Source organism: Callospermophilus lateralis, chromosome 3 (genome assembly GCF_048772815.1).
Source record: "Callospermophilus lateralis isolate mCalLat2 chromosome 3, mCalLat2.hap1, whole genome shotgun sequence".
NCBI classification, from domain to species: domain Eukaryota; kingdom Metazoa; phylum Chordata; class Mammalia; order Rodentia; family Sciuridae; genus Callospermophilus; species Callospermophilus lateralis.
In genome coordinates, this window is record NC_135307.1 from 120,744,308 (window position 1) to 120,769,301 (window position 24,994).

The window sequence follows — 24,994 nt, forward strand, 5'->3', positions numbered from 1 at the left end:
CGGGTGAGCAACATCACCACTGTTCGGAGATTTTTTTCCTTATTTGAAGAGCAGGAATAACCTGGCCTCTCTACAAGGCTGTAGAGAAGAGGAGAGGGCCTGTCACAAGTCCCGATACCCAGGGCCCTAGGAAGTGCCTCTGATCTCCCCTGAGTGAGCCTGACACGTGGAGCCTTCCTGCCCCCGTGTTGGCTGGTTAAATGCAGTTTCACCTGAATTAGGGGTGACTTCACTGAGTTGAAGAGCAGGATCTACCCAGCCAATGCTCTAGCACCCACAGCCCCCCCCGGGGGTTAAGAAACGTAAGAACAGTCACTGCTCTCAAGAGTTACTCAAAAAACCCAAGGATGACACCCACTTGCTTCAACTTGACCTGCTGCCCTCTTCCCACCTGGGAATCTATTTGTAGTTTTGTGCTGGTCAGCTGTACCTGAAGAATTTTTGCTTTTGACTGATTTTGGTGTTGTTGGAGATTTAGTTGGCGATGTCTCAGTATCACCATCATCACTCTGGTTTTGATCAACATCTGACTCTTCTTTCACAGAGACTTCTGAGCCTGGGAGAAAAGAAAGAAATACTCTCTCAGTTATCTATCAATTTGAAAACTCTATTATCGAAGTAGAGTAAGTGTGGGCTATTCTGGACAAAGAAAGTTTAACAGCTTTATTTGCCAAAGCCTTTGCCAGAACCTTTCATGTGCCAATGGGCATTGTGAATCTCCAGGATGGAGTTTGCTCCGTGGTGCTTCTCTCACTTTAATGGATACACCCAGGAATCTTGGCAGAACACTGGATTCCGATTCAGGTCCCCTGTGAGGCCTGAGAGTCTGTAGTTCTAACAAGCTCCAGGTGATGCCCATGTGGCTGGCCCATGGACCACGATTTGAGTAGCAAGGTTTTTCTCTCTCTGGTTTAGTATCTTAGGGTGAACATTTGCTCTGATTTGCCCAGGATAGTCCTGTTTTATAGGAACTTGTTGTCCTTCTGGTTTGGGCAATCTGGGGAGACTCACTGTCTCTATACTTTGGAAAAGCAGGTGAATTGTATTAAAACTTAACTATGGGGCTGGGGGTGTGGCTCAAGTGGTAGCGCACTCGCCTGGCATGTGTGAGGCACTGGGTTTGATCCTCAGCACCACATGAAAATAAAATAAAAGATATTATGTCCACCTAAAAAACTAAAAAAAAAATATTTAAAAACAACAACAACAAACAAAACAAAACAAAACTTAACTATGGCATGGCGAGCTCTTGGTCAAAAATTCTTAACTACTCTGGGCCTCAGTGTCCCCTCCTAGAAAGTGAGTGCAGTTACACTTGGACTTTTTGAGAACTCAACAAAACACAGAGTTATTCTCTTTAGGAAAGAACACACACACACACACACACACACACACACACACACACACACGTGCCTGGGTGTGCATAGGCACAACGGCACACAATTAGGTTTGAGAGCCCCTGGATCACTAGTTGAGAAGAAGCCTGGTGGGCTTGCCGAGACAGCATGCATGAGACCCTGGGTTTGATCCCTAACACAGAAAGAGGACAGTGCTCCCGCTGCTGTCCCTCTGAGGATCCTGTATGCTGCACCATGAGATGGCATTTGGGGCTCTGTAGTAGGCTCTTACCTTACTTACCAACTTTCAGCTGTGAGAGTCACGCACATCACCCATTTGTAGTATGTGCCACAAGAAATGTATTACCCCTTACCAGTTTTGCCCTCTGCTGGGGGTAACCTCTGCCTTCTTCTCAACTCAAAGGAGAGAGATCGTCCTTCTCAAAGCCTAGTGCTTCTGGCCAGTCCAGGGTTGAGTGCGCATATGCGCGAGTGCATGCGTGCCTGTGTGTGTGTGTGTGTGTGTGTGTGTGTGTGTGTGTGTATATGTGTGTATGTGTGTATGTGTTGCTGGGCGATCACATGTTCATCAAGTCTGTGTTGAATGGTTCCTCAGAATCAAACCTGATCCTTCTAGAATGATCAGGAGAAGCTCTAGAATAGGGAGGCACTGGCCTGCCTTCGCATTCTCTTTGGCTACTGCCCCCACATGCAGTGTTCTGGGTGTGCCAGGTGTGCCAAGCTTCAAGCTGTTCCCTGAACACACAATGCCTTTCCAAGTGCCTCAGTCTTTCATATTCCATCCTCTTCGTCTAGAAGGTTCTGCCTTCCTCCTGGTAAAGATCTAGATCTAGTAGGTCCTCCAGGGAGTCTTCTCTGCTTCCCTGATGCTGTCTCCACCCCATCCCCAGTGCCCCCTGAGCGGCTCTATAACACAACACATGTCATGTGTGTCCACCTTTCAGTATCTGGTCTGGTTCTGCAGCCAGACTGTGAATCCCAGTGGGTAGGAGCTAGTTCTGATGACCTTTTCTCTCCTGGGCCCTGAAGGAGGCCTGGCCCGGACACGTCTACTGCAGACATGGATGAACCTGGGGTGCCGGATGCTGCTGTCAGGCAGGGCGATGGGAGCTGACACCTCAAGTGGGCTGAGGCCCTGTGAACTCTGGCCACTCCCTGGCAGGCTGGGCCCCCACATGTGCTAACTACCTGCACTGCCCACACCCTGCACCACCTTCACCCTGCACTGCCACCCAGCTGGATGGGCCCTTCACGCCGCTCCACTCCTGTGCCCCAAAGCCAACGCTGCTGCACCCACACACCACTCACTCTGCTTGCTGAGAGCTGAGGGGTCTTCAGGCTTCTCAGGGGTTGTATCACCCTCATCTGGAATCTTGTTGGCGAAGCTGCTGGACACATAGAGCTTGTTGGTGTCTAGCGTGGCCTTGCTGAAGGGTGACATGGCCGAGTACATGCTGGTGTAGCCATTGGAGCTGCAGCTGAGTGCAGCCAGGTCCAGGGCCTTGCCGCCCGTGATGATGGGGATGTTCAGGGACAGCTTCCTCCGGCGGCTGGGTGACGAAGTGCTGATGGACAGGGGTGGCGGGGAGGAGAACTTGCGGGTGGCACGTGGGGACTTGGGAGGTTCCCCATACAGGAGCTTGTTGTTCTGGCCGCTGGCAAACAGGAGCTCCAGGGACCTGCAGGAGGACAGGGAAGGACATGGTAGTCAGTGGTCATTTGACCTGGCCATCGGGCTTGCTCCCCATCTCCAGCAGGGCTCAGGAGGTGGCTGACAGCAGGGGCTGTCTTGCTCTCAGGATCTCTGAGACCTGGAGCTGATCCTCTGAGTATGGACTGTGTGATTTAAGGGCTTGGTGCCGAGTGTCAATGGTCGTGATGGTTCCCGTGGTGGATGTGGGGGTTCATGGCCGGGGTGGGTGTACCTGCTGCTCGCTCCTCTGCCTCCCTCGGATCAGCAGCAGTATCTGACCTGAGATGCTCATGGTTCTTGACCTGCTGGTTTCTGTAAAACAACGTCTCTCCATCCCACCCAGGGCCTCACCTGCACACTCCGACCTTATCCTTACAGTGGTCCTGATGGGTGCTTCATGCATGAGAAAGCTGAGGCTCAGAGACAGGAAATGACTCCCTGAGGCCTCCAACTCTAAACCCAGTGTCCCCACCATGGTAAGTAAGGGGTCTCACATGTGAATCTGGGTTGGGGGATGGGTGGGAAGCTGGGGGGCCACCCAGCAATCCTGAGACCAGAGACCTGGATTCAAGTTCCCACTCAGCTACAGACTTCTAGGGGCTCCAGGGAGTGTCCTGGCCTTTCAGGACCCAGCCAACCCAGAGGAAGAGCTGAGCTACAGTGATATAGATAGGAAAGGTGGCCTCTCAGGATAAGGTCTAAGCAGAGCAGCTGTAACCTGTGTTCCATTCTTTTCTTCCTTCCTCCTTCCCTCCTTCCCTTTCTTTCTTCTTTTCCTAGAGGGGTGGGGCCCTAGGTTTCCCAGTAGGGGACTGAAGTGAGAACAGGGAGGAGAGAACAATGCGTATCCCTCAGACTCCCCCACTCAGGGCAGGAGTGGAGGAGGCCAAGACTGAGTGGAGGTGTCCTGCATGCCAGCCTTTCCTGGCCTTGGGAGGGGAGGACACAAAGCTCCCTTGAGAACATACTCTTAACCCTCACAGTGGTTTTGAAATACAAATATGTGCTGGGCACAGTGGCCCACACCTGTACTTCCAGAGACTCGGGAGGCTGAGGCAAGAGTATTGCAAGTTTGAGGTCAGTATCAGCTATTTAGCAAGGCTGTAAGCAACTGAGTGAGACTCTGTCTCAAATAAAATATAAAAAAAAGTGCTGGGGAAGTGGGTCAGTGGTTAAAGCACCTCTGGGTTCAATCCCCAGCATTAAAGAAAAAAAAGAAGAAGAAGAAAAAGGAATATAGATGCATACTGTCCTTGTGGTTCATGAGCTGGGTATGTCCCAGCATCCAGGCTGATGGGATGCCTTCTCCTCCAGGGACCTCCCGGGCACCCCTGGAGCAGAGTTTAGTTTCCCTCCAGGCCTGAGGTTCTGAGGGTCTGGTAGGAGGAGGGAACCTGTGCCCACCTGGCAGGGATGGCGCTGATGGGTTTCTTGTAGATGGTGATGAGCTTGTCCAGGACCACGACGGCCGTGGTGAAGACGCGGTAGGAGTGCAGGAATGTGTTGAGGAAGTCGATGCTCAGGAAGCGCAGGTCCGTCAGGCGCTCCAGCAGCCGCTCCACGCTGGCGTACCGGATCTGCAGCACTTTGCAGGAGTTCATGGTTTTACTGAAGCGAATGTCAACGTCATCACAATATAAGGAGGCGTCGGATCTGAGGAAGAGGTGACATGGGTCTGAGGTTGTCTGGGCCCACCAGCTGGCAAGCCCATCTCTGTCCCCATGGTCCCAGCCAGGGATGGTCTTACTAGGAGAGCAGGGGATGCTTTAGAAGCATGGCACTGAAGGAGGATCCTTTCCCCAGGATCCTAAATACCTTCAGCATAAACCTAGCAGTACTGGAAAAAGTTGACAAACACACGGGAAAAAATGTGCCACCAAATTCTTGAGACACACAGGAAGTCTCCTCACTGAAAAAATGTGTGCATGAATATTCATAGCAGCATTGTCTGTTATAGCTTGGAGATGGAAATATTCCGAGCAACCACCAGCTGAGGAGTGGACCAGTGACCTGTTTCATCCACAGTGGTAGGATAGTACTCAGCCATAAAAGGGAATGAAGCACTGACACGCACGATGAGCCTCAAAAACATCAGGCCAAGCCAAAGAAGCCAGACACAAGATCACGTGTCCTATGAATCCCTTTATAGGCGATGTCCAAAATGGGAAAATGTATAGACACAGAAAGAAGATTGGAAGTTGCCAGGGAACGAGGGAGGGTGGCTTTGGAGATGACTGCTACTGAGATTTTCTACTGGGGTGGTGGAAGTATTCTGTGTTTAGATTGTGGTGATGACTGTAATCCACTAAATTATACACTTTAAAATGGTAAATTTTATGTTATGTGAATTAAATCTCAATTAAAACAATTAGAAGGGAAAAAAAGTATAATAAGAGAAATTCCCAGGAACTCAAAACAAGGAGCAATTTGGAAACTAGCTGCCACTTTTGCTGTCTGGAGGGTGTCTGCAGATCTTGGGAACCAGTGTCTTGGGTTTTCACAGGAACAGGAGACAAGGCCTGGCCTTCGGGAGTGGGAGGGTTGGACGAGACCACCATGTAAAGACGGACCCTTGAAGGGCAGCATCCTCAGAGAAGGGGGTCTAGGAAAAAACCTACCCACCTGCAAATGGAGATAGCAAGTCTTTTTGATTTGGCTGGGCTCTGGGGAACACAGCGCTCCCTTGAGAATGTAATACTTGCCCTCACAGTTATTTTGAAATACAAATATGCACTCCTTTTGTGGTCTAGGAGCCTCAAAGGGCATAAAAATGGGGTCACAGGAAATAATGCTTTTGGTGCACCTGGTAGAGGCAATCACAAAACTTTGTGAAGGGCACTTCTCAACTGGGCTGGTCTAGGGAGCCTTCAATGCAAAATCAGCCATATCCTTACTGACACCTGTAGCCTCTTGGTTCCAAAGGGCCAATAAGGTGAAGCTGGCTTTTCAATGGGGGATCATTATGAACTTCCAGCTCCTGTATCTAAGGGGGTGCATGCTCAGGGGTGGGGAAGATAGGAAGGATAGTAGAATCAAACAGACATTATTATTACTGTGTGTATATATGTGGAAGCATGACCAATGTGATTCTGCAACCTGTACACTCAGAAAAATGAGAAATTATATCCCATCTGATTCCAAATGTATGATATGTCAAGGTCATTGTATTGTCATGTGTAACTAATTAAAACTAAAACAAAACAAAAAAAGTCTTTCATCCTGGACAAAGGGATCACTGCATGAGGTCGGAATCTGACCCAGGCAACACCAATTTGAATCCTTCTCTGGGGCTTTGCAATTGGATCTGTTAACAGCAAATCTCATTCTTCTCAGACTACCAGGACAGGGACAGGTGTTTAGTGCAGTCAACTGCAGCCGGAAAGCGGGGGTGGGGGTGGGGTGGGGGGTGGTGGTGTGCGGATGAGGGCGGAGTAGGTTCTAAACTTCTAAGGTCAGCCACCTCTATTGGGCATGGTAGGAACCAGCAATCCCAAAAGCTGCTGCAATATGCGGCGCCCACTGGTGGCTGAACCCCAGCACACACATTTTAATGGTGGGATCCATCTACCATTCAAGGAATGTTTTGTTGTTTGTTTGTTTGTTTTGGGTACTGGGGATGGGACCTAGGATGCTCTACCACTGAGCCATATCCTCCCCATTTTGAGACACAGTCTCCCTAAGTTGCTGAACATGTGATCCTCCTGCTTCAACCTCTGAGTATGAGTAGCTGTATCTGTAACCATAGGCATGTATCATTGTGCCCAGCAAACAATGACCCTTTTGAGCAATAATATATATATTTTTTAAATTTTCTGGACATTGTGAATCTTTGTAATCATGTTTACCCTTTTTTTTTTGTACCAGGAATTGAAGCCAGGGGTGCTTACCACTAAGCTATATCCCCAGCCCTTTTTAATTTTTAAATTTTTAGACAGGGTCTCACTAAGTTGCGTAGGGCCTCACTAAATTTCTGAGGCTGCCCTTCAATTTGCTTAGGGCCTCTGTTTTTTAACCTGTAAAAGGAAAATAATAAGATCTACCATACAAAATTTCTCAAGAATGTAATAGGTGAACTGACTGAAGGACCTAGAACAGTACCTGGCACACAGATGTCAGCTCTGAGCTCACTGGCCTTTAGAGGGTATTTCCTACTAGGATGTGGTACTGCCTAGGTGGCTGCTGGCTGGCAGTGGGTCAGTCCATCAAGCGCTGGCTTTGTCAGATCTGCCCTTGGGTTGGTGGTGGTGTGCATGAAGGAGGTGTGGCATTTTGGACGCTAAGTACTGTTGTGTACTGTTCCCTGGCACATGCACTTGGAGCAGCATAGAGACTGTGGCTTCAGACACAGGTGGGAGCTGGGACCTGATGTGCATGAGCTGAATGAACATTGGCAGGCTGGGGCTCACAGGCTGGGATGGAGCCAGTGGGCTGCAGGGTGGAAACAGGAAGGAGGGTGGACATTGAGTGTGCAAATCGCTGGAGGAGAATTGTGCCTGGTGCAGATGAGGGAGTCTGCATATGGAGGGCTCAAGGACTGGAGAGCTGTGTCCAGCAGATCCTAGGTCCTTTGTCCTTGAGGTTGTTCAAACAGGGGCAGTGGCCCGGGGCCTTCTGTGTGAAATGGTTTTGAAATGTTCCTTATATTTATTTTGTAATTAGGAGAAGAAAATAGTTATTTATGAGTGTGTAAAATAAACCCAGCATCTTTTGAGCCCCGGGGGCTGGCCCATACCAGGGTCCTGGCTGTCCCCGCATGGTGCACAATCTCTGGGACATAGCCTGGTGACAACAGATTAAGGGCACTTACTTGATCATCTGTGGCACAGTGACCTTGGAGTTTTCTTCAAAGGCGTTCATCATGAGTCCATTGCACCGGATGTTATCCACACACTGGAAACAGAGGGGACCCCAGGTCAGAGCCTTAGTCCCTTCCAGGATCCAGGCCCACCGAGAGCTCTGCCCACTGAGGGGTTCATACACCCCAGCCTGACATGGGGTCCTCAAGCTTCAAGGTTATTGTCCAGGAAAGGACAGGGTGGTCTTGATGAAAAGCCTTCCTTGGATTTAGGTTGGAGGTCAAATCTATCTGAATGACCTTGGGGGATTACCTGACCTTTTTGAGTCTTAGATTCCCTAACTTTAAAATGGGGACAATGACTCCTACTTCACTGGATTGTTTGCAAAATAGAGGCACATGACACTGACCACCCTGTTGCCTACCTCTGAGGTCCAGTGTCAAGGGCAAGATCAGCTTTACCATGATCTGGGCTCTCTCTTCTGGGAGGCCTGTGCAGCTGGGCCTTCACATCCCCTGCAGGAGAGCTCTGTGCTCTGCCCTCTGCCTGCCCACCCAGTGCCAGTGCTCTGATGCTGTGGACGGTTTTCCACATCACACATCCATATGTGGGGGGTGCTTGCAGCAGGGGAACCTGTGATTGCATATTTTACGCAGCCTCCAAAAAAATTCAAAATCTAGGTATTGCTTTGAATAAAAACCACTCACACAAATAAAACTAAGAGACACATTTCCTGAATGTTCCCTGCTCCAGGACTTCACATTTCTGCCATGACAGGGTTTCTCCTTGGCTCAGGCACATCACAGAATCTTCTGGAGTGTATGAGTGGGGGTGGGTGTCAAGGTCACTGGGATTGGCAGTCTGAGAGGCTGGTAGGGTGTCTCCAGATCCAGCCCCCTGGTCAAGGTCAGTTCCCCAAAGGCGGTACCTCACATAGGGAGGTTTCTGACATTTGTATTTCTAGTCCAACACTAGTCCACATGCCACTGAGACTCTCCTTAGTGCAGCAGACTCAGAGGACCTGGAGGGCCTAGGGAAATGGCCAATGCTGTTCCCCAGGGGAAAGGGCTAGGGGACCCATAACCATTGGCATCCGCGACATTGCCAGGAGGGCCGAGGCCCTGTGAGCATCCTCTGGAGAGCAGCCTGAGCCCCTGACAGTTACAGTTCCCTGGAGATGGGAAAGGGCTCAGCTTGGGGTTCCCAGTTTTCTCCAGGGCATGCTGGGACCTTTGAAGACCCACAGGAAAACTAGAAAGAACAGATAGACGATATGCATTATCCCAACATGCCTTGCTCTTCTGAAATTGAGAGAAGGCAGGCTGGGAGTGGGTGGTCAGGGAAGCCTGGAAGTGGGCAGCAAAGAGAAGCTAGAGAGCGAGGGAAGCTCACTTGGTACAGTGAAGATTCTGCCCTCTAGGGTCCCTAAACCCCTGACCTATAGGAGGTCACACTCCTCTAGGTTTGACTCCCTATGGAGGAAACACCAGTCTTGCCTCCTATTCTGCTATCAGCTGCTCTCTTAAAATACCCATCCTGCTCTGCAGAGGGGACAGCCACAGGCAGGTGCACTGGGAGCCGGCTGCAGGGATGGGCTACCCTGGTGTTTCTGGAGGCTGAATCCCAGCGCTGCTGACAGTCTCTTTCCAGACTCAGAATCCCTGCTCCCTGTACTTCCAATGCCCACAGGCCTGTGGGTCTGCTGATTGTACCTGGGGAAGCCTGTGCTTCCTGGTTAATGCTCCAAATAGGGTGAATGACCCTGATACTTGCAGCGGGCAAAGGACAAAGCCAAATCTTTCCTTTGCACAGCTGATGCTGGGTTTGATCTCAGAAGGCTGCCTGCAGGGACCCCAGCTCCTCAGGGCCAAGGCTCTGTCTCTTCAAATCTGTTGCATCTAACATCCTTGGCTGGTGGTGCCCAGACTTTTCTTGGGGTGTATAAAGATGTAGATCCCAGGCCATCCACTAGGTCTTGAGAGGGGTGAAGAAGAGCCCAGGAATTTGAAGTTTCTAAAATCACCTTGCCAGGTGACTCAGATGCAAGGGGTCCTCAGACTACACATGGCTGGTGGCCAGAGGACTATGCAAAAGGATGCACTAGCTGAGCTCAGCCTTGGCTGGGGCTGTGGACCTGGCGGACTTGGGTCTTTTCTAGCAGAACAATGTAGCTATCATCCCTCTTTGTCCCAGGTCCCCAACCAGGTTGGTCATTTAGAGATCACTTGCTCTCAGGATTAGGGGACATGCTTACCTGGCTGATGTCACTGGTCCATGCTGCCTTCTCCTGTCTGGATGAGGCCACGAGGATGACCGTGAACGGTGGGGAATCCTTTGGCTCTACTCCAATCTTAAAATCCAAGTGGTCTACGTCTTGGCCAGATCCTTTGGCTTCCCGTTGCAAAACATGAAATTGGCAGAGTTGGGTATGGGCCCCTTGGGAGTTTTGCTGGTCCCTACCTTACCCATCAGTGGGGGCTCTGGATTAGGGAACCCAGACACTGGCTGCTACTTTCAGATTTTTTGATGACCTGGAGTGCAGAAGTGATTTCCAAGCATTCAGGAATGTTCTGGATTCAGAGCCAGACTTCTGGAGTTTGCCCTCGGCCCTCACTGCACCAACAGGGAGCTGAGATCCTGAGCAAGAGTTTAGCCACGCCCTCAGCAGGGCCTTGAAACTGGGGCTAAAGATGCTCTCACAGCCGGGACCTGCTACCCCAAGGCGTTATTTGGGCCAGCAAGGAACTTGGACGTCTTAAATTTTTATGCACTGGGCTGGTTGTTTCGTTCAGTTTAAAGCTCCCCAGTGCAACAGTAAATCCTAGGTATTTTTATTACTGCTCTTAACCTGAAAATTTCCTTGAACTCTCGAAAGCTGTTTACTGGGAAGACCAAGGCCAGAGTATGGATTTTTTTTCAATGTGGCTACATTAATTGGGTATGTACTGAAGGGGTAGAATGTTGAGGAGTGTCTGCTTCAGTTCTGGGTTGTTCTGCTGCGTACTGCCTTGTGAGCCTGGAGTGACGCCTGCTCCCTCCATCAGGGAGGCTTCAGGAGTCCTCCTGTACAACAGGACTGGGATCCAGGTCTCTGAGGCCCTGTCCCTTCCAGTTCTGACAAGAGTTTTAGAACTTCTTGCTGGGCACAGGGGAGCTTGGGGAGCTTGACCTGTGTGGTGACTTGGGGGTCCATGCTGGCTTCTCTGAGAGGTGGGGTGTTTGTGTGTTGCAGGTGGGAGATGCTCAGGGCCCTATCCAAAGCCCAGGGAGGAAAACAACTTCAGGGCCTCACAGTTCCACTGAGTCGGGGCTTTCCTGTGCACCAGAGGTGGCTGACATCAGAGAAGCTTGTGCTGGTCAGAGTGCTCCAGGTAAGTCACACACATTTTCCTTGGGGAGCCACTGGGTTTGACCCTCAGTGGAGTGAGGAATGATGTGTCCTGCATGAGTGCAAGTCAAGGGGACATGGAGCAACCACCAAGTCCAAGCCCAAGCCCATGCTGTGTGGGACTGGGATGCAGACTCAGGCCCTCCCTGAGGAGCCCAGTATGGGGAAGAGCAAAGATTGCAAGTCCTGTTGGTGTCTTCCCAGGGCAGGGCATCCACTAGTGTCTCTGAGCATTGGCTGGGGTCAGTAAAGAAGGAAAATGAAGACCAACTTTGGGAGTGGGTTCATGAAGACCCAGACCCTGGCCCCTCTGCATCCAGGCAAGGGGCTTTCACACTTGAGCATCTGCTCTTCCTCCCAACCAAAGCCAATGCTGGGCTGTGACCCTCCTGGGTGAGCGTGTGTGTCTGTGTGAGCATGCACAGGCACAAGCAATTTGCACACTCACCTTCCTCCTCTGTGCTTTCTGGGTCCTCCATTAAGGTGCAGTCGATGAGGGATATGACTCCATTCTGAAAAAAAGCAGCAGTTTCCACTTGGACCAAAGGGGCTTTACAGAGTGCGTCCAGGGATATACACATGGGTATGTATTATACGCCAAGAGGAAATTTTGTTCTGGAAATCAAAGGATTTTATTTTTGGTTCTAGAGATTGAACCCAGAGGTTGCTTAACCACTGAGTCACATTCCCAGCTTTTTTTGTTTTGTTTTGTTTTTAGATACAGGGTCTCACTAAGTTGCTGAGGTTGGCTTTGAACTTGAGATCCTCCTGCTTCAGCCTCTGGAGCTGCTGGGATTATAGGTGTTCGCCACCATGCCTGGCCTTGGAAGTCAAAAGACTTTATACATAAAGCCTAATAAAGTGGACGACAGGAGATTGACTCAGAGAGGCCCTCTCCAGATGAAGGCTGAGGTTGGGCTGTGGGCAGAGGGGCCAGCGTCTGTCTTGCTAGGCCTCCTTTTGCCCCTGCAGCATCTCTGAGCATCACCTTAGAGTCCTACATCTAGAGAAATTTAAGACCCCCTGTTCGAAGTCAAACCCTCATGTTACCCAGCGGGGAGAGAGGCCATCATAAGTCTTGTTCTCATTTTCCAGATGAGGAAGTGAATTCAGACTGGTCTTGTGCAAATCACCTGGTCCATTATTGGTGGGGTCCAGAGAGAGCCTTGGGGAATTGATCCCAACCCAACGTCAGTTACTCATTTCTAATTATTAGGAAGACTCCTAAAATGCCTCCCATCTTTGAGTGTGTGAGCACTCCTGGATGTGAGAGCCCTTGATATTGTGGGGAGCATGACAGAGCCTGTGGTGGTCGCAAGCATGTCCACAGATTGACACTCCTGCCTTCTGAAAGCAAAGGCAGATGGCCTTCCTCCTGCGTGTGGGCTGAACTTAGTGATTTGCATCTAATTAAAAAAATAAAGCAGAAGCAATGGGGTGCTACTTGGAGTCTGCAGCCTGCTGCTCGCTGTCACCTGTTCTGCAGGCAACTGTCATGTCATGGGGGGAGGTGCACGAGGTCCCTTGAGCCCCAAGGATGCATCATCATCCTGGAATGATGAGATGGCCTCTGGCCCAGTGAAGCCGTCAGAGTCTGGTGGCCCATCAGATGTCTTGATTGCAAACCCATTAGGACCCTGAGCTGAGACCACCAGGGTAAGTCCCACCTGACTTCCTGACTCACAGACTTTCCTGACCTCCAGCTATTCCACTGGGAATAACTTGTTACATAGCAGCAGATAAATAACACAATAACGGACCATAACAGAGAGTTGGCCATGTGGCTAACTGATATCTCAGATGCTTGTAGGCAGGGAGCCCCCTGGGAGGCAGAGGGGCACTGCAGAGGGGCACTGCAGAGGGTACAGGGGACGTCCAGGCTGTGGGACCTGCTTCTTGTTCAGCTCTTTGGTGGTCTTGGGAGGCTCCCAGACTTGCTGGGCCTTAACCTTGCCAGTGAGGTCATTGAGCTTGGTCATCTTGGAGGCCCCACAAGCTCTAACATTCTACTTGAGGCCCAAACAATTCTTACAGTAGTTTGCAGATTTGTGACCTGCTCCCTTCAGAATGGACTTAAGGTGTCCTGTTTCTACCTGCATGATTTAAAGAGCAGTGATTTCAATTTCAGCTTTTGGCTGTTGGAGGCCATCTAGGATAAGTGACTAAACACATAGAATTTGCCGGCAGACTGCTTGGGTTCAAATCCCAGCTCTGCCACAGGGATTCTGTCCACTTCCTTTATCTACAGATTGGGGAAAGTGACAGTGTCTGCTTCAGCGTCTCTTCTAGGAGTTAAATACACATAAAGAATCTGGGATAGTACCTGGCCTGCAGTAATCATTATGTAGGGCTTGCTATTATTATCATCATTACAAGTTCATTATTATACAATTAAGAGTGACAATGGTGGATACCTATTGAGCACTTATTGTGTACCAGGCATTGGGACTCCTTCACTTAATCCTCAGGGCATTCCTGGAAAGTAGGTATTTTCACACCCATTATGCAGATACGGAAACTGAGGCTCAGTGAAGTCACCTGATTTGTCTGAGGTCCCACTAGGATAGAGCAATGCTGGGACTGGGCAGTGCTTCGATTCTGTGTTCTTACTAGTATGATAACTAACTTTCAAAACTACAAACAAAACAAAAACCCTCAAATAAAACAAAATTAACCAATGTTAAAACATGTGCTTTCAGACTCTCTGAGCAGAAAGCTGCTTCCAGGTCTCCAGGGTAACCTGCCCGTTCGGACTCTGGCTGCTGGGGAGCAGACCCCTGGCCTGGACAGAGAGCTCTGGATTAGAAGCTCCAGAGCTAATACATAATGAATGCTTTCCTTGGTACACAATTTGGTTGGAACTGGAGTATTCAATATTTGTAAATTAATTTCCCCTTGTGCAGCCAACCAACTAATTTGTTGACATGTTAACAGAAGCAGTGTATTCCCTGAAGCCCAGGCCTGATCTAATAGCTCTACAGGAGGTTACGGGCCAGGCATCCAGGGCCCGGAAGAACGGTTTCCCCAATGCTCTGACTTAATTAAAGGCACCTTCTGGCCCTTTCCAGGCTTCAGCATGTTCAGATGCAAAATCCAATCTGCTTCCATGGGGATGGACATGGTGTTGGGAGAGAAGGTAGCTTTCTAGAACTTGTGCTTCATAATCAAGAGGGCAAATTTGTGGACACCATTGGCTTACTGCTAAGTCCTCTGCGCAATGCCTCTGTGAGGACGGTTGTCCCTGTTTGACAGACAAAGTGCAGACTGGGGCAATGACTTTTCTAAGGTTACACCTGTGACAGAGCTGGGAGCCAGGTCCTGAATTTGCATTTGGAACAATAGGACAAGCAATGTGCCACATTGGGGAGCAGTAGATTCTGCTCAAGCCACAGGACTTCCAGCAGAGGTGGTGTTTGAACAGGTCTTGAGTGACATGAGGAGTTCAGCCAGGGAAGAAAGAAGGCCTTGCAGCTGGGTCAACAGCAAAGGCCCTGGGGTCTACGAGGAAGCAGGAGGAGTCTGAGATGCTTCTTTCCCTGCACGTTTAGGGATGGGTCAGGGAGTTGAGCATGTGCTATGAGGTCCTGTGTGTCCTGAGGGCAGGTCCTGTGGGAGCACAGTCAGCAGCCTCCAAGGGCCACCAGGACAGTGTTCCTGTGATGGAGGTGAGGGTGGCTCAGAAGGGCACTTGAAGGGGTCTGTCTGAGCAACTTTTGGTTAGAGATGAGTGAAAGGCCCTGGGTGCTGCTCTGACCCTCAGCCAGGGGTGGTCCTCCACACACACACACACATCACACACACCACACACACACACGTGCGCACACACACACAACTATATACACACACCTGGCTCCTCTGTAGGACAGTCTTTCATACTCGACTTTCTGTTTCCCGTGACTCCTTTGGTGGAAAACCCGCTGTCTGTTCATTCCAACCCTCAGTTGAACCAGGCCCCGTGTGCCTGCTCTTGAACTCACAGGTCCCAGACACCATCTGGGTTCCCATCGGGGTCAGTCCCAACCCTGTGGTCAGGGTGGAGCCTGCATGACCGGTGGACCTCCAGCCCTGGGGGAGGTGGCATCTCCCTTACCTTGGTCAGGTGAAGTTTCCCTCCGGAGCCCCTGGTGCAGATAATGAGATGCTTTGAGAACAGGAAGCACTGTCGCTCGCCCTCTTTCTTTAGGGACAGAGACCCCAGGCGTCCCCTCGTGATCTTGCCCTTTTCTGACATGGGCACCTGGATGAGGGAACCTGCGGATGGAGAGAAAACCTGAACCCACTTCCAGGACAACCGTGAGCCCCTGGCCCTGGTTTGAAGGTTGGGGTGTCAGCGGCAGCAGCAGTGGCACAGGGCCATCCTAGTTCCTGACAGCAAATGCCTGGGGGACTCTCCTTCCAGCCCCTCCTGGGTGTGTGGTGGGGTGGGGGAGCCACCAGAGATACATGCAGGGTCCCTTGAACTTCCAGTCGGGGGGCCAGGGCCTTGGCAGCAAAGGAACCCTGAAGGGCTCAACCCATGAGGCGAGACTCAGGCTGCGTCAGGTCTGAGGGTGGCAGGAGCTGGAAGAGTGGGGAGCTGGCTGCGGCCCCAGGGATGGGCAGGCTCCATCACACTGCTGCTCTCGCTGCCCCACCAGATATCACCCGCCAATCACAGCACTTAGCTGCAGAGCCCAGACTGAGCCAGTCCTCACAAGGTGCACCAGGAAGCCATTACTGGGCAGAGCAGGTGGCTGTGAAGAGACCCATTTGCTGTCCCTCTTCTGGTCCCACCCTGCCACACATGCTCCACGGGCCTCCTTCCCCACTGGTCTTGGAATTCAGGCACACAGGCGCCTGGTGGGATCTGACCAGGGCGTGCCTCCCAGTTTCTCTTGTCATTGTCTCCCACCTCTGTGACAAACTTTATTCTAGGCCACATTGCCCTAAATGCCGCCCTGGGCCTGGAAAGCCTTCACTCCAGTGACACCATGACCTCTGTCTTCTCCTTCAAGCTCCACCTGAGGTGTCACCTGGGGACAGCCCTCGTGGACGTGCTTGGCCACACTCAGCCTCCCGCCTCAGTGTGTCCACCTGGGCTGCTTCCCCGCGTCCGTCTCTTTCTGACTCTGCACAGGAGGCTTCTGGAGGCAGGAACTGGCTCGTTCTCTGAGCAACCCCAGAGCCCCATGGAGGCCTGATCTGGACAGTGCAGGGGTCACTCACTGCTGGCTACATGACTCACGTGGGAAAGGGCTGACTGGACCACCTGTCCTGTCTGCAGTCCTCCCCATTGTGTGTGGGTGGGGAGCTCTGGCGGGGTGATGGAGCAAATTCTCAGAGTGTGAGGGCACTGCCCACTCCAGGAGGGGCCACATTTTGGGTCACTTCTGAGCCAAACCCAGTCTGAGGTTCCTTCAGAGAGGCCTATAGATACCATGTGGGGTGTTTCTTGCATAGAAAGCACCCAGCACAGGACAGGGAGGCCAGGAGACCGGCACGTTTGACTCTAGGCTCAGCATGTTGCAGAGTGAGCCTGGGGAGGGGCACAGAGGCCACAGTGGGTCCTGGGAGCAGAATTCCAAGGACACCAGATCCATCCCAAGGACGGCAGGGCCAGAAGCAGCTGCATGGGGCCACTGGGAGGCTCTGGTAAGTTTTTCACAGTCAGAGTCCCTGGGCTGGGTAGACGGGGCTCTGGAGGCCCATCTGGAGGCAGCAGTCCCCTCTGGGGCATACGAGCTGGAGCCGAGTCTCCCACAGAACATGGAAGTTGAATGAGATGACCTTCAACTGTATTGCAGCTCTGAGGTCCCCAAGCTGGAAGTCAGAACCCTGGGCCAGGGCGAGCTGCACACCTGATCCTGCTGGAAGGTAGGCTGGGGCCACAGGGAGGGAAGCCCTTCTACCAGGAGACCCACTGTGGACACTGCCTTCCCTAGATGCAGAGGATGGTAAGGAGAGGACGGAGACCGACCCAGTACCCACCCCCCCCCCCCCCCCCCCCCGGGTCACCAAGAGTTCTTACGACTCACGGGATGAATTGGTTTCTGTCCTCATCCCCTGTCTCATACTTTCTCCCCCCAAAGGACATATCAGTGTTTACAACAGAAAACCCAAGGCCATCTGGGCAGACTCGTGTTTACCTCGGGAGAGAAGGAAACCGTGAGAATCAACCATACCCGCGCCTGTAGGCAGAGATTCCATCATCTGCAGTCACTGCAGCAGGTTTGGGCACAAGGCAGCCAAACCAAGTGGCGGTGTCCCTGAGTGTCACCTCCCTCCCACTGTGGGGCCAACTGGGGGTGGCGGGGGGAAGGGGAGTGCAGACACCACACCTTGTCTCACGAAGGTCTGGCTGGTGTCCAGGAGGATCTCACAGCCTTCGATGATCATGCGCTCGATGGCCAGGTTTTTCCGGATGTTCTCTGTCTCACTCACTTCGTCATGCATTATTCTGTGGCAACAGGGGTGACAGGGTCAGAGGAAGGCCACCCCACCTCCCAGGGAGGACAGAATGCTGGGTCTATGGCCAGATCTAAGAAGGGCCAGGAGCCGGGACTCTCAGGCGGGCCTCTAGGCATGAGGGGGAAGCGGTGGGCGTCTGTGAGCACCCACTGTGTGCCAGGCACCTCACAGGTGCCACCTCATCCTTCTGACACCCTGAGGAACCAGGGGGCTTTATTTCAGAAAAAAAGTAATAAAAGCAGTTAGGAAGCAGGCCTGCCATACTTCAAAGTCGGAGCCATGTAGATCAGAGACAGCAGGCCCAGCCCCAACCCCAGGAGAGATGTGGGAGAATGGGGGACATCATTTATTCATTACCTTGCCCTTCATCCCCTTCTGTTCTTACTCTTATTCACAGAACAAAGCTCATTCCTATCTCAGGGCCTTTGCATTTACAGTTTTCTCCTTCTGAATACTCTCTGCATATCCTTTTTTTCTTTTTAATATCCCCCTCCCATTAACTCAGGAGTGCTCTACCTCTGAGCTACATCCCCAGCCCTTTTTGAAACAGGGTCTTGCTAAGTTGCTGAGGTTGGCCTTGAACTTGGAATCCTTCTGATTCAGCCTTTGGATTTGCTGGGATTATGCACCACCACACCTGGCTCCTGATTTTTATATGGTTGTCTCTTCAATGTTGCTCAGATCCAGGAATGGTTATCTATCTGTAGTGCCTGGTAACCCAGCTGGCTCAGGGGAAGACCGGTTCCAGCTTGCTTCCCTAGGCTATGGCCCTTCTGGGAAGGAATGTAAACCACTTTCATTTGTCCCTGTTCTGATTTCTTGCAATATCCATAATTTCCAGGAGGTGGCACCATTTAATTGCTTTTTAAACAGCATTGGTGGTAAAAGATGGGTGTTGGAGGCCAATATTGCCTTGCCTTGTTTCTAGGATTCTTAGGAAAGTAGTGAGTAGTGTGTGTGTGTGTGTGTGTGTGTGTGTGTGTGTAGGGTGACTCTGGAAAAGTATTCCACTTACTTACTCTAAGAAGAGCACAAAGTCTTTTGAAATCCTACAATTTTAAGACGACCACCCAGGGGCAGGTTGATAAGTGTGGCTTAGAGTTCTCTTGCAGATGCCATCCAGGTTAGCCCTCACAAGGATGAAAGATGACCGCACTTGAGCGGTCTCTGTGATGCACTGAATCAGCATGACCTTGAGCAAATTACTCAAGCCCTCTGATCCTTACTTAGTGCCCTCATCTGTAGGATGTGGGGATGAAGATGGAAGAGAGAATATTTCAGGGACCAGCCCCAAGCCTGGCATTTGGTAGGTGCTGTACTCAAGGGCAGTGACCATTGTCTCTGCTGTCACTGGTGGAAAATAAATATCAGGTTTTTTTCCCCCTCCTGGATGGGGACTAGCATTTCAGGCGTGAACTCACTCAACAGTCTATCAGTCTGGGGCATCAAATGGAATCTTTTCTTCAGGAGCCTCAGTTCCTTCCTAGAGAGGGGCTCCATTTTGAAAGAGCCAGTGGTAATGAGATCTCTTGGGGAGGGTGGGGGAGGCTGTACTCGGTAAAACATAAAGGGGAGACTGTAAAACAGAAAAACTCATTTTTCCTGTAGGACGTGAACAAACGGTAGCTGGCGAAGGTAAGTGCTGCCCCAGGCTGGGGTTTGTGAGGGGGACCCTGCGTGAACATAGTTTGAAAACTCTGGGGGGCTCCTGGGGGACCTGGAAGTGAAGCCTTGGGTTATTAGTCAGGATATAGGGGTTCAAGATAGAAGGAAAAATGCAGGCCCAGCCCCTAGAGGGGACCAGTGTTTCTGAGCACAGCTGGGGAGGGGCTGGCCATCTTGCTGGCTTCCTGCTGGACAGAGAGCTTTCCTCGGCTGCCCTGTGGGAGGGGGAGAGGAGAATGAAAGGGCTATGCCATTCCTATATGTCACCAAGGCTGGGTTCTGGGTCAGGCATAGGTGGAAGAAAGCAAGCAGGCTGCAAACCCAGGATTGGAGGAAAGGGGATCAGGGTCTTAGGCCTTGTGCGCCTGTACCCATTTGCACCAGGCAGGGCATTCCTCAGCAACGAGAAGCCCCACTGCCTTATGACAGTCCCAAGCCCTCTCCCTCGGACAAGGGTGTGCAGGATTTGGATCCCTGGGCACCGTCCTTTCTTCCTTCCTGCCAATGATTTTGTTCCTCTGCAGGCTCACCCCATGACATCTTGGTCCTGATTCTCCACCCAGAGTCTGTAACTCAGCTGGGTATTGGAAGGATCCGGGGAAGGCTGTGCCCTGGTCTAGCCCGTTCCTTCCTCTGTGCAGCTAGAAGCAGTGGCCTGACTGGTTGTCCCCTGTTGTACTCAGGAAGCTGTCAGGGGACTGAGTGAACCCCACCCCCTGAAGACCTACCTCCTTTGCAGCCTTTGCCAGCCCACTTCTGACCACAAGGCCCATTCTCAGGTCTTGCTTTCTTCTACCTCCACACAGTGGAAGCCCTGGGATCCAGTTTTTGGTTCCTGTGTTTTTATCCTTAAACTCACTCCCTTGGCCATCTTACCAGTGCTGTGACTTTAAATCCCATCTCCAAGCTGATGACTGACAATATCTCTTGCCTTTCAACTCCAGACTCCAATGCCCCTCCCCCTTGCCCCCTGCACTTGGACATCGCATCAGCATCTTAAGTTCAAGGTGCTCCCCAAGCAATCTCCTGAACTCCTCCCCCTCCCCCTACAAGTCTGCCCCTCCCGCAGTTTCCTTCATCTCAATTAAGAGCAATTCTACTCCTGGTCGCTCAGCCCAAAGTTCTGGAATCACCTTGACTCCATTCTTTCTCTCACCTCCCTCCCCCCATCTAACCCATCAAGGAATCCTTGGTTCCTCCTTCAAGCTACATCCTGAATCTGACTCCTCTCAACCTCCACGGCCACCACCTGGTGCAGGTTGTCATCACCTGCTGCCTGAGGTGTTGCAGAGCCTCCCTTGGGATGTCTGCTCCTCCCCTTGCAGAGGGAGGTCCCTTTGGGCGACAGTGAGCCAGGTTGGGGACTCTGAATGGAAGACCAGGAGGACCAGGAATTGGACAGCCATGGGTTTATCCATCACTGTCACCACCTACGGCTGACTGGAGCCTTGGGCACATGAATGCCTGTCACCCAGGACCCACTCTGGGGCTCCTGCCACCCCAGGTTTTGATACACTGACAGTGAAGAACAGAAGAAACGGGCAGGGTCCTGGGCAGCTCCTTTTCCTGGGAGATGGGCCCAAGGGAGTGCCCAGAGCCCTTCCTCAGATCCCACGTGTGCAGGGACAGAGCCCCACCCATGCCATCCCCACTTAGGGACCACCTAAGCTTAAGATGCTAACCCCAGAGGTTACTCCAGGTGACTCAGCTTGGAGGGGGCCCCCCCTCGCATCCTGGAACCCGAGGGTCATCCTCAGCATGCCCCACCGCTGTCTGGTGCCTGCAGGCAGGGGCTCACCTGGACAGCTCCTCCAGTTTGGACTTGGCGTAATCCAGGCTGTTGCGCTCCACGTGCTCATGGGGCGTGTGGGCCAGGAGCTCATGCAGCGTCAGGATGTACCTGGGGATCTGCGGGCATCAGGGGAGAGGCAGGGAGATGGGAGGTAGCGGGGGATGGAGCAGAAGAGGGATGGGGCAGGGAGCAAGAGAGAGACCGAGCAGGTGGACAGGAATGAAAAGCAAGAGAGGCAAACACAGTGCTCTCAGTGCAGATGCCCCCACCACCCGACCACAGATGCGCTCTGACCCTGAGGAGCCTATGCGGCCTGTCTGGGCTCTGCTCTGGCAGAAGGCAGGACCTGGGTGGTGGGCTTGGGAGCCAGGAATGAAGGGTCCCTGTGGCTGTCTCCAAGAGCTGCCCCTCACCTTCCCTCACTGCCTGAGAGGACAGGCCTATCACTGGTCAGCTTGCTCTCACTGTCAGGATTGGGGGCTGAGGGCTGACCCTACTCCATTTTCCAGCCAGGGCTGGGGCGTGTGCCAAGGATTGTGTCCTCTCAGTTACAGCCTTCAAGTGTGGCTCCCGATTCCCCCTGCTTCCCCGCAGCGTGCCCCTCTTGCTGGCAGGCCTGGGCAGCCACCTGGAACATGGGGTAGGTGAGGAAGGTCTCCAGGGTCCTCTCCTCGCAGTCCGGCTTGGCCTCGTAGTGCTTCAGCAGCTTGTCGAAGTCGCGGTTCTGCTTGCAGTGCGCCAGGATCTGCAGGCTGTACTGGTGGTTGCGCACGAACTCTTGGTAGATGTTGAGCATGGGCAGCAGGATGTCGAACAGGTCGGCTGGAAGGAGGGTGGGGCCAGAGGGTGACTGATGGCACCCTGGGAGAACCTATCCTGCAGCCACTCATGTCCCCCAGAGGCCAGGGCCAAGGCCAGGGTTAAATCTGCACTACAGAAAGATCCCTGCCTTTGGGGGTGACCAATACCTCTGCCCTACTCAGAACCAGAGAGATGGGCTCAGCTATTGGACCACATTAGAATCACAGATGTTTGGAGACAAGGCTGTCTATGTGACACCTGTGAGAGGGCAGTATAGGGCACGTTGTCAGGTGTGGCCTGTACCCCTTTCGGAACTTAGGTGCTCATTCCCCAGTGGCCAGGAGTGCTGGTGGCTGGGTTCCCCTCTGGGAATTGCTTTCAACTGAAGGAAGCTGCCTTGCTCAGATCCTACTCCATCCCATATGGTCCACTGCATGGCAGCCTAGTTCTTTGCTCCACCTATCCCATGTCCTCACTTACCCAACACTGTCATTGCTGAGGGTGCTTCCAAGAGCCCCCGTCTGAACCCTGCAGTCTTTGTCAGAGTGAACCATCTGAAGTCACAGGGTCAATCAGAACTGGCCTGGAGCTGGGTCTCCTGACTTCCCCATTCCAAAGCCTTCCCACCCCATCCTCCCTTGGCTCCTTTGTCTGTCAGTCCTTGTCCTAGGACCTCCTAGGTTCACCGAGTGGTTCCCTTCTGGCCCATTCTATCTTGGGTATAGACCTTGTCCTCCCAGACCCCCAAATTCCAACGAGTCTCCTTAAACCTGCCCTCCAACATTTGATAGGATGGGCTGGAGCCCTGTGGAATTTTCCCTTATGGACTGGGTTTCCTGCCGTAGGCTCTATGTGACAGCTCCTAGAGCAGGCGTCCCACTGCCTGGTAGAGTGTCTGCTGCAATGTGACTGCAGGAGAGGCAGACCCTGTCTTTCTGGAGACACTTCTTATTTGGAACCCAGAGAAAAGCAGGGCTGTTTGCTTTTGAGAAACATAAAAAGAGTGCCCATCCCAGAGGCCTCCTAGCGGAGGCTTGGAGAGCTGTGTCTGATCCGTGTCAGTGGCCTGCACAACCTCAGATGAACGTCCCCTCCCGGAACCGGTTTCTTGTCTCCAGAGTGGAGATGCCTCCAACACTCATCTTTACCTACCCAACTGGGAAAATGCCAAAAGAAAAAAAAAAGATCATGCCTGGTGGGTCACGGGAGCAGGACGAGGTCCTGCCATCCCTCACTCTGGGTACCTGGGCAGTGCAGTCCTTCTTGGACAAACGTAGACAACAGGGTTGAACCCAGAAACTTTAACACATTTACACCTTTTCATTTCAGTGATTCTACTTTTGGAAACCTATCCCAAGGAAATGGCCTCTAACATGGAGAAAACTTCACAGGCAGAGACAATTATGTCTGAAGATAACAATTTGGAACAACTCTAAAAGCCAACAATGAGAGCCAGTTGCACGGGATGATGGTCACATGCAGGGAATACTGAGAATACTGTCAGTCCTTGTCCAGCGACACTTTCTGAAGCATTAATATGGTCAATAAAAATCTTTCAGCATGAGAAAGCACTTCTGTTATAATGTTGAGCAAAAAAAAAAAAAAAAAATCAACTCTGCAAGAATCACACTCTATAATTCAGCATGTTTGCAATTATGTAAAATGGGGGAAAAAAAACCCCTTAGGATCTATGTACAGAAGAAAAACACCGGAGTGTTTATAGTGGTTATCTTTGGGAAGCAGAATTATGGGTGATATTTTTAAGCTTTTTCTACTTTTCTGGATTTTCAAATGTCCTCAAATGGGCATGTGCACATTCTTTTTAAAAAGGGAAAAGTGGATAAAAAAACTAAAAATATATTATTTCCGCTTAGAACTATGACTTGTGTCAACTTGTCTGTCTTTTTCCACCACCATTCAGGGTGTCTGGGTTTGTAGGGTGACACTCTGATGCTCTGGAAGGACAGAGCTGCCCCCATCTCAGGGGGTGGCCTCAGGAGGGGGATGGGCTGGGGCACCTTCGAGGGCTGGCTACTCACCCAGGACCAGCGTGGGCCAGCTGGAGATGCGGGCCTTCAGGCCTTGGTAGAAGATCTGATGCAGAAACATGATGGTTTCACTGAAAGAGAAAGCACAGCGTGAGCTCCGGCCAGGGACTTCCTGCTGCTCCCAGCCACGTGGCACTCTGCAGGGACACTTTCCTCAGGGCAGACTTTCTGTGAGAACTCCATCAGCTGGATGGACCAGACAGAACGTGAGGCCCAGCGCCAAATGAATACGGGGGCCCTTGTGAAAAAATGACTAAGCACCTCAAGATGGGGACTGCAGAGTGTTCAGCCAAGCAGAGGGTCACCTGCCTGTGAAGAGGGTGGAGGTGGGGGCTGTTCTGGCCCATGGCCTCTGAGTCTCCTCGGGTCCCACTTGTGGGGGTGCCCCCTGAGATACATGGAGGGAGCCAGGGCTCTGGAGAGCACAGGGTAGTGGCCCTGATGATGTGAAGATTCAGGGCGTGGGACCCACTCAGATCTGTCAGCCACATGACCCCAGTGAGGGGCTTCCTGCCTCTGAAGTCCAGTCCTTCTGTGTAAAACAGGAAGGTGAAATGAAGAAGCTCCTGTAAACAATGGGTGACGTGAGTACTAGGGGTATCACAGGTGCCCAGCAAATGCTGCCCCCTTTTTGGCATTGAAGTCTGAAAAGCCAAAATACCCTGCTTGGGCACTCCACATGTGCCCTGGGAACGTGGTGTTCTTATTGGCAGCTAAGCCCTGGTGGGGAAGGGCCCCTGAGCACTCCGTGGGCATCAAGCTGGCTTTGGCCCCTCCCTGCCTCTTTCCATGCCCACTTCTCCCCAAGAAGCTGGTCCCAGAGAACAGCCTGAGCCCTCTTCTGCCCAGACAAGCTGTGAGCACACAGAGAGCACCAGAAAGAAGCTACCTTGCGGGGCAGGCCCCCTCCTCCCTTCCCAGTGGCCTTGCCATCTCACCTCCCTCACTGCTGCCAGCTCTAGCTCCCAACACCTGGGGACCTGGGGGTTCCCCCAACGTGTCTGGG

The 24,994-nt window shown here is 52.0% G+C and overlaps 1 protein-coding gene across 4 annotated transcripts in view; it reads right to left on the reverse strand.

Moving 5' to 3' along the window:
* Positions 1 to 24,994, reverse strand: part of Rasgrf1 (Ras protein specific guanine nucleotide releasing factor 1) — a 104,398-nt gene that overhangs the window by 28,219 nt on the left and 51,185 nt on the right. For 3 of the 4 annotated variants that reach the window (XM_076848723.2, XM_076848722.2, XM_076848720.2), the window contains 11 exons: positions 23,980 to 24,059; positions 21,768 to 21,961; positions 21,146 to 21,255; positions 17,553 to 17,671; positions 15,326 to 15,486; positions 11,684 to 11,747; positions 10,102 to 10,238; positions 7,859 to 7,941; positions 4,456 to 4,704; positions 2,667 to 3,037; positions 431 to 556 (listed from right to left, as the gene is read on the reverse strand). In XM_076848723.2, coding sequence (XP_076704838.1) covers positions 431 to 556; positions 2,667 to 3,037; positions 4,456 to 4,704; positions 7,859 to 7,941; positions 10,102 to 10,238; positions 11,684 to 11,747; positions 15,326 to 15,486; positions 17,553 to 17,671; positions 21,146 to 21,255; positions 21,768 to 21,961; positions 23,980 to 24,059 — 1,694 coding nt within the window. The remainder of the gene's footprint in view (positions 1 to 430; positions 557 to 2,666; positions 3,038 to 4,455; positions 4,705 to 7,858; positions 7,942 to 10,101; positions 10,239 to 11,683; positions 11,748 to 15,325; positions 15,487 to 17,552; positions 17,672 to 21,145; positions 21,256 to 21,767; positions 21,962 to 23,979; positions 24,060 to 24,994) is intronic. The other variant, XM_076848724.2, reaches the window with a different exon arrangement.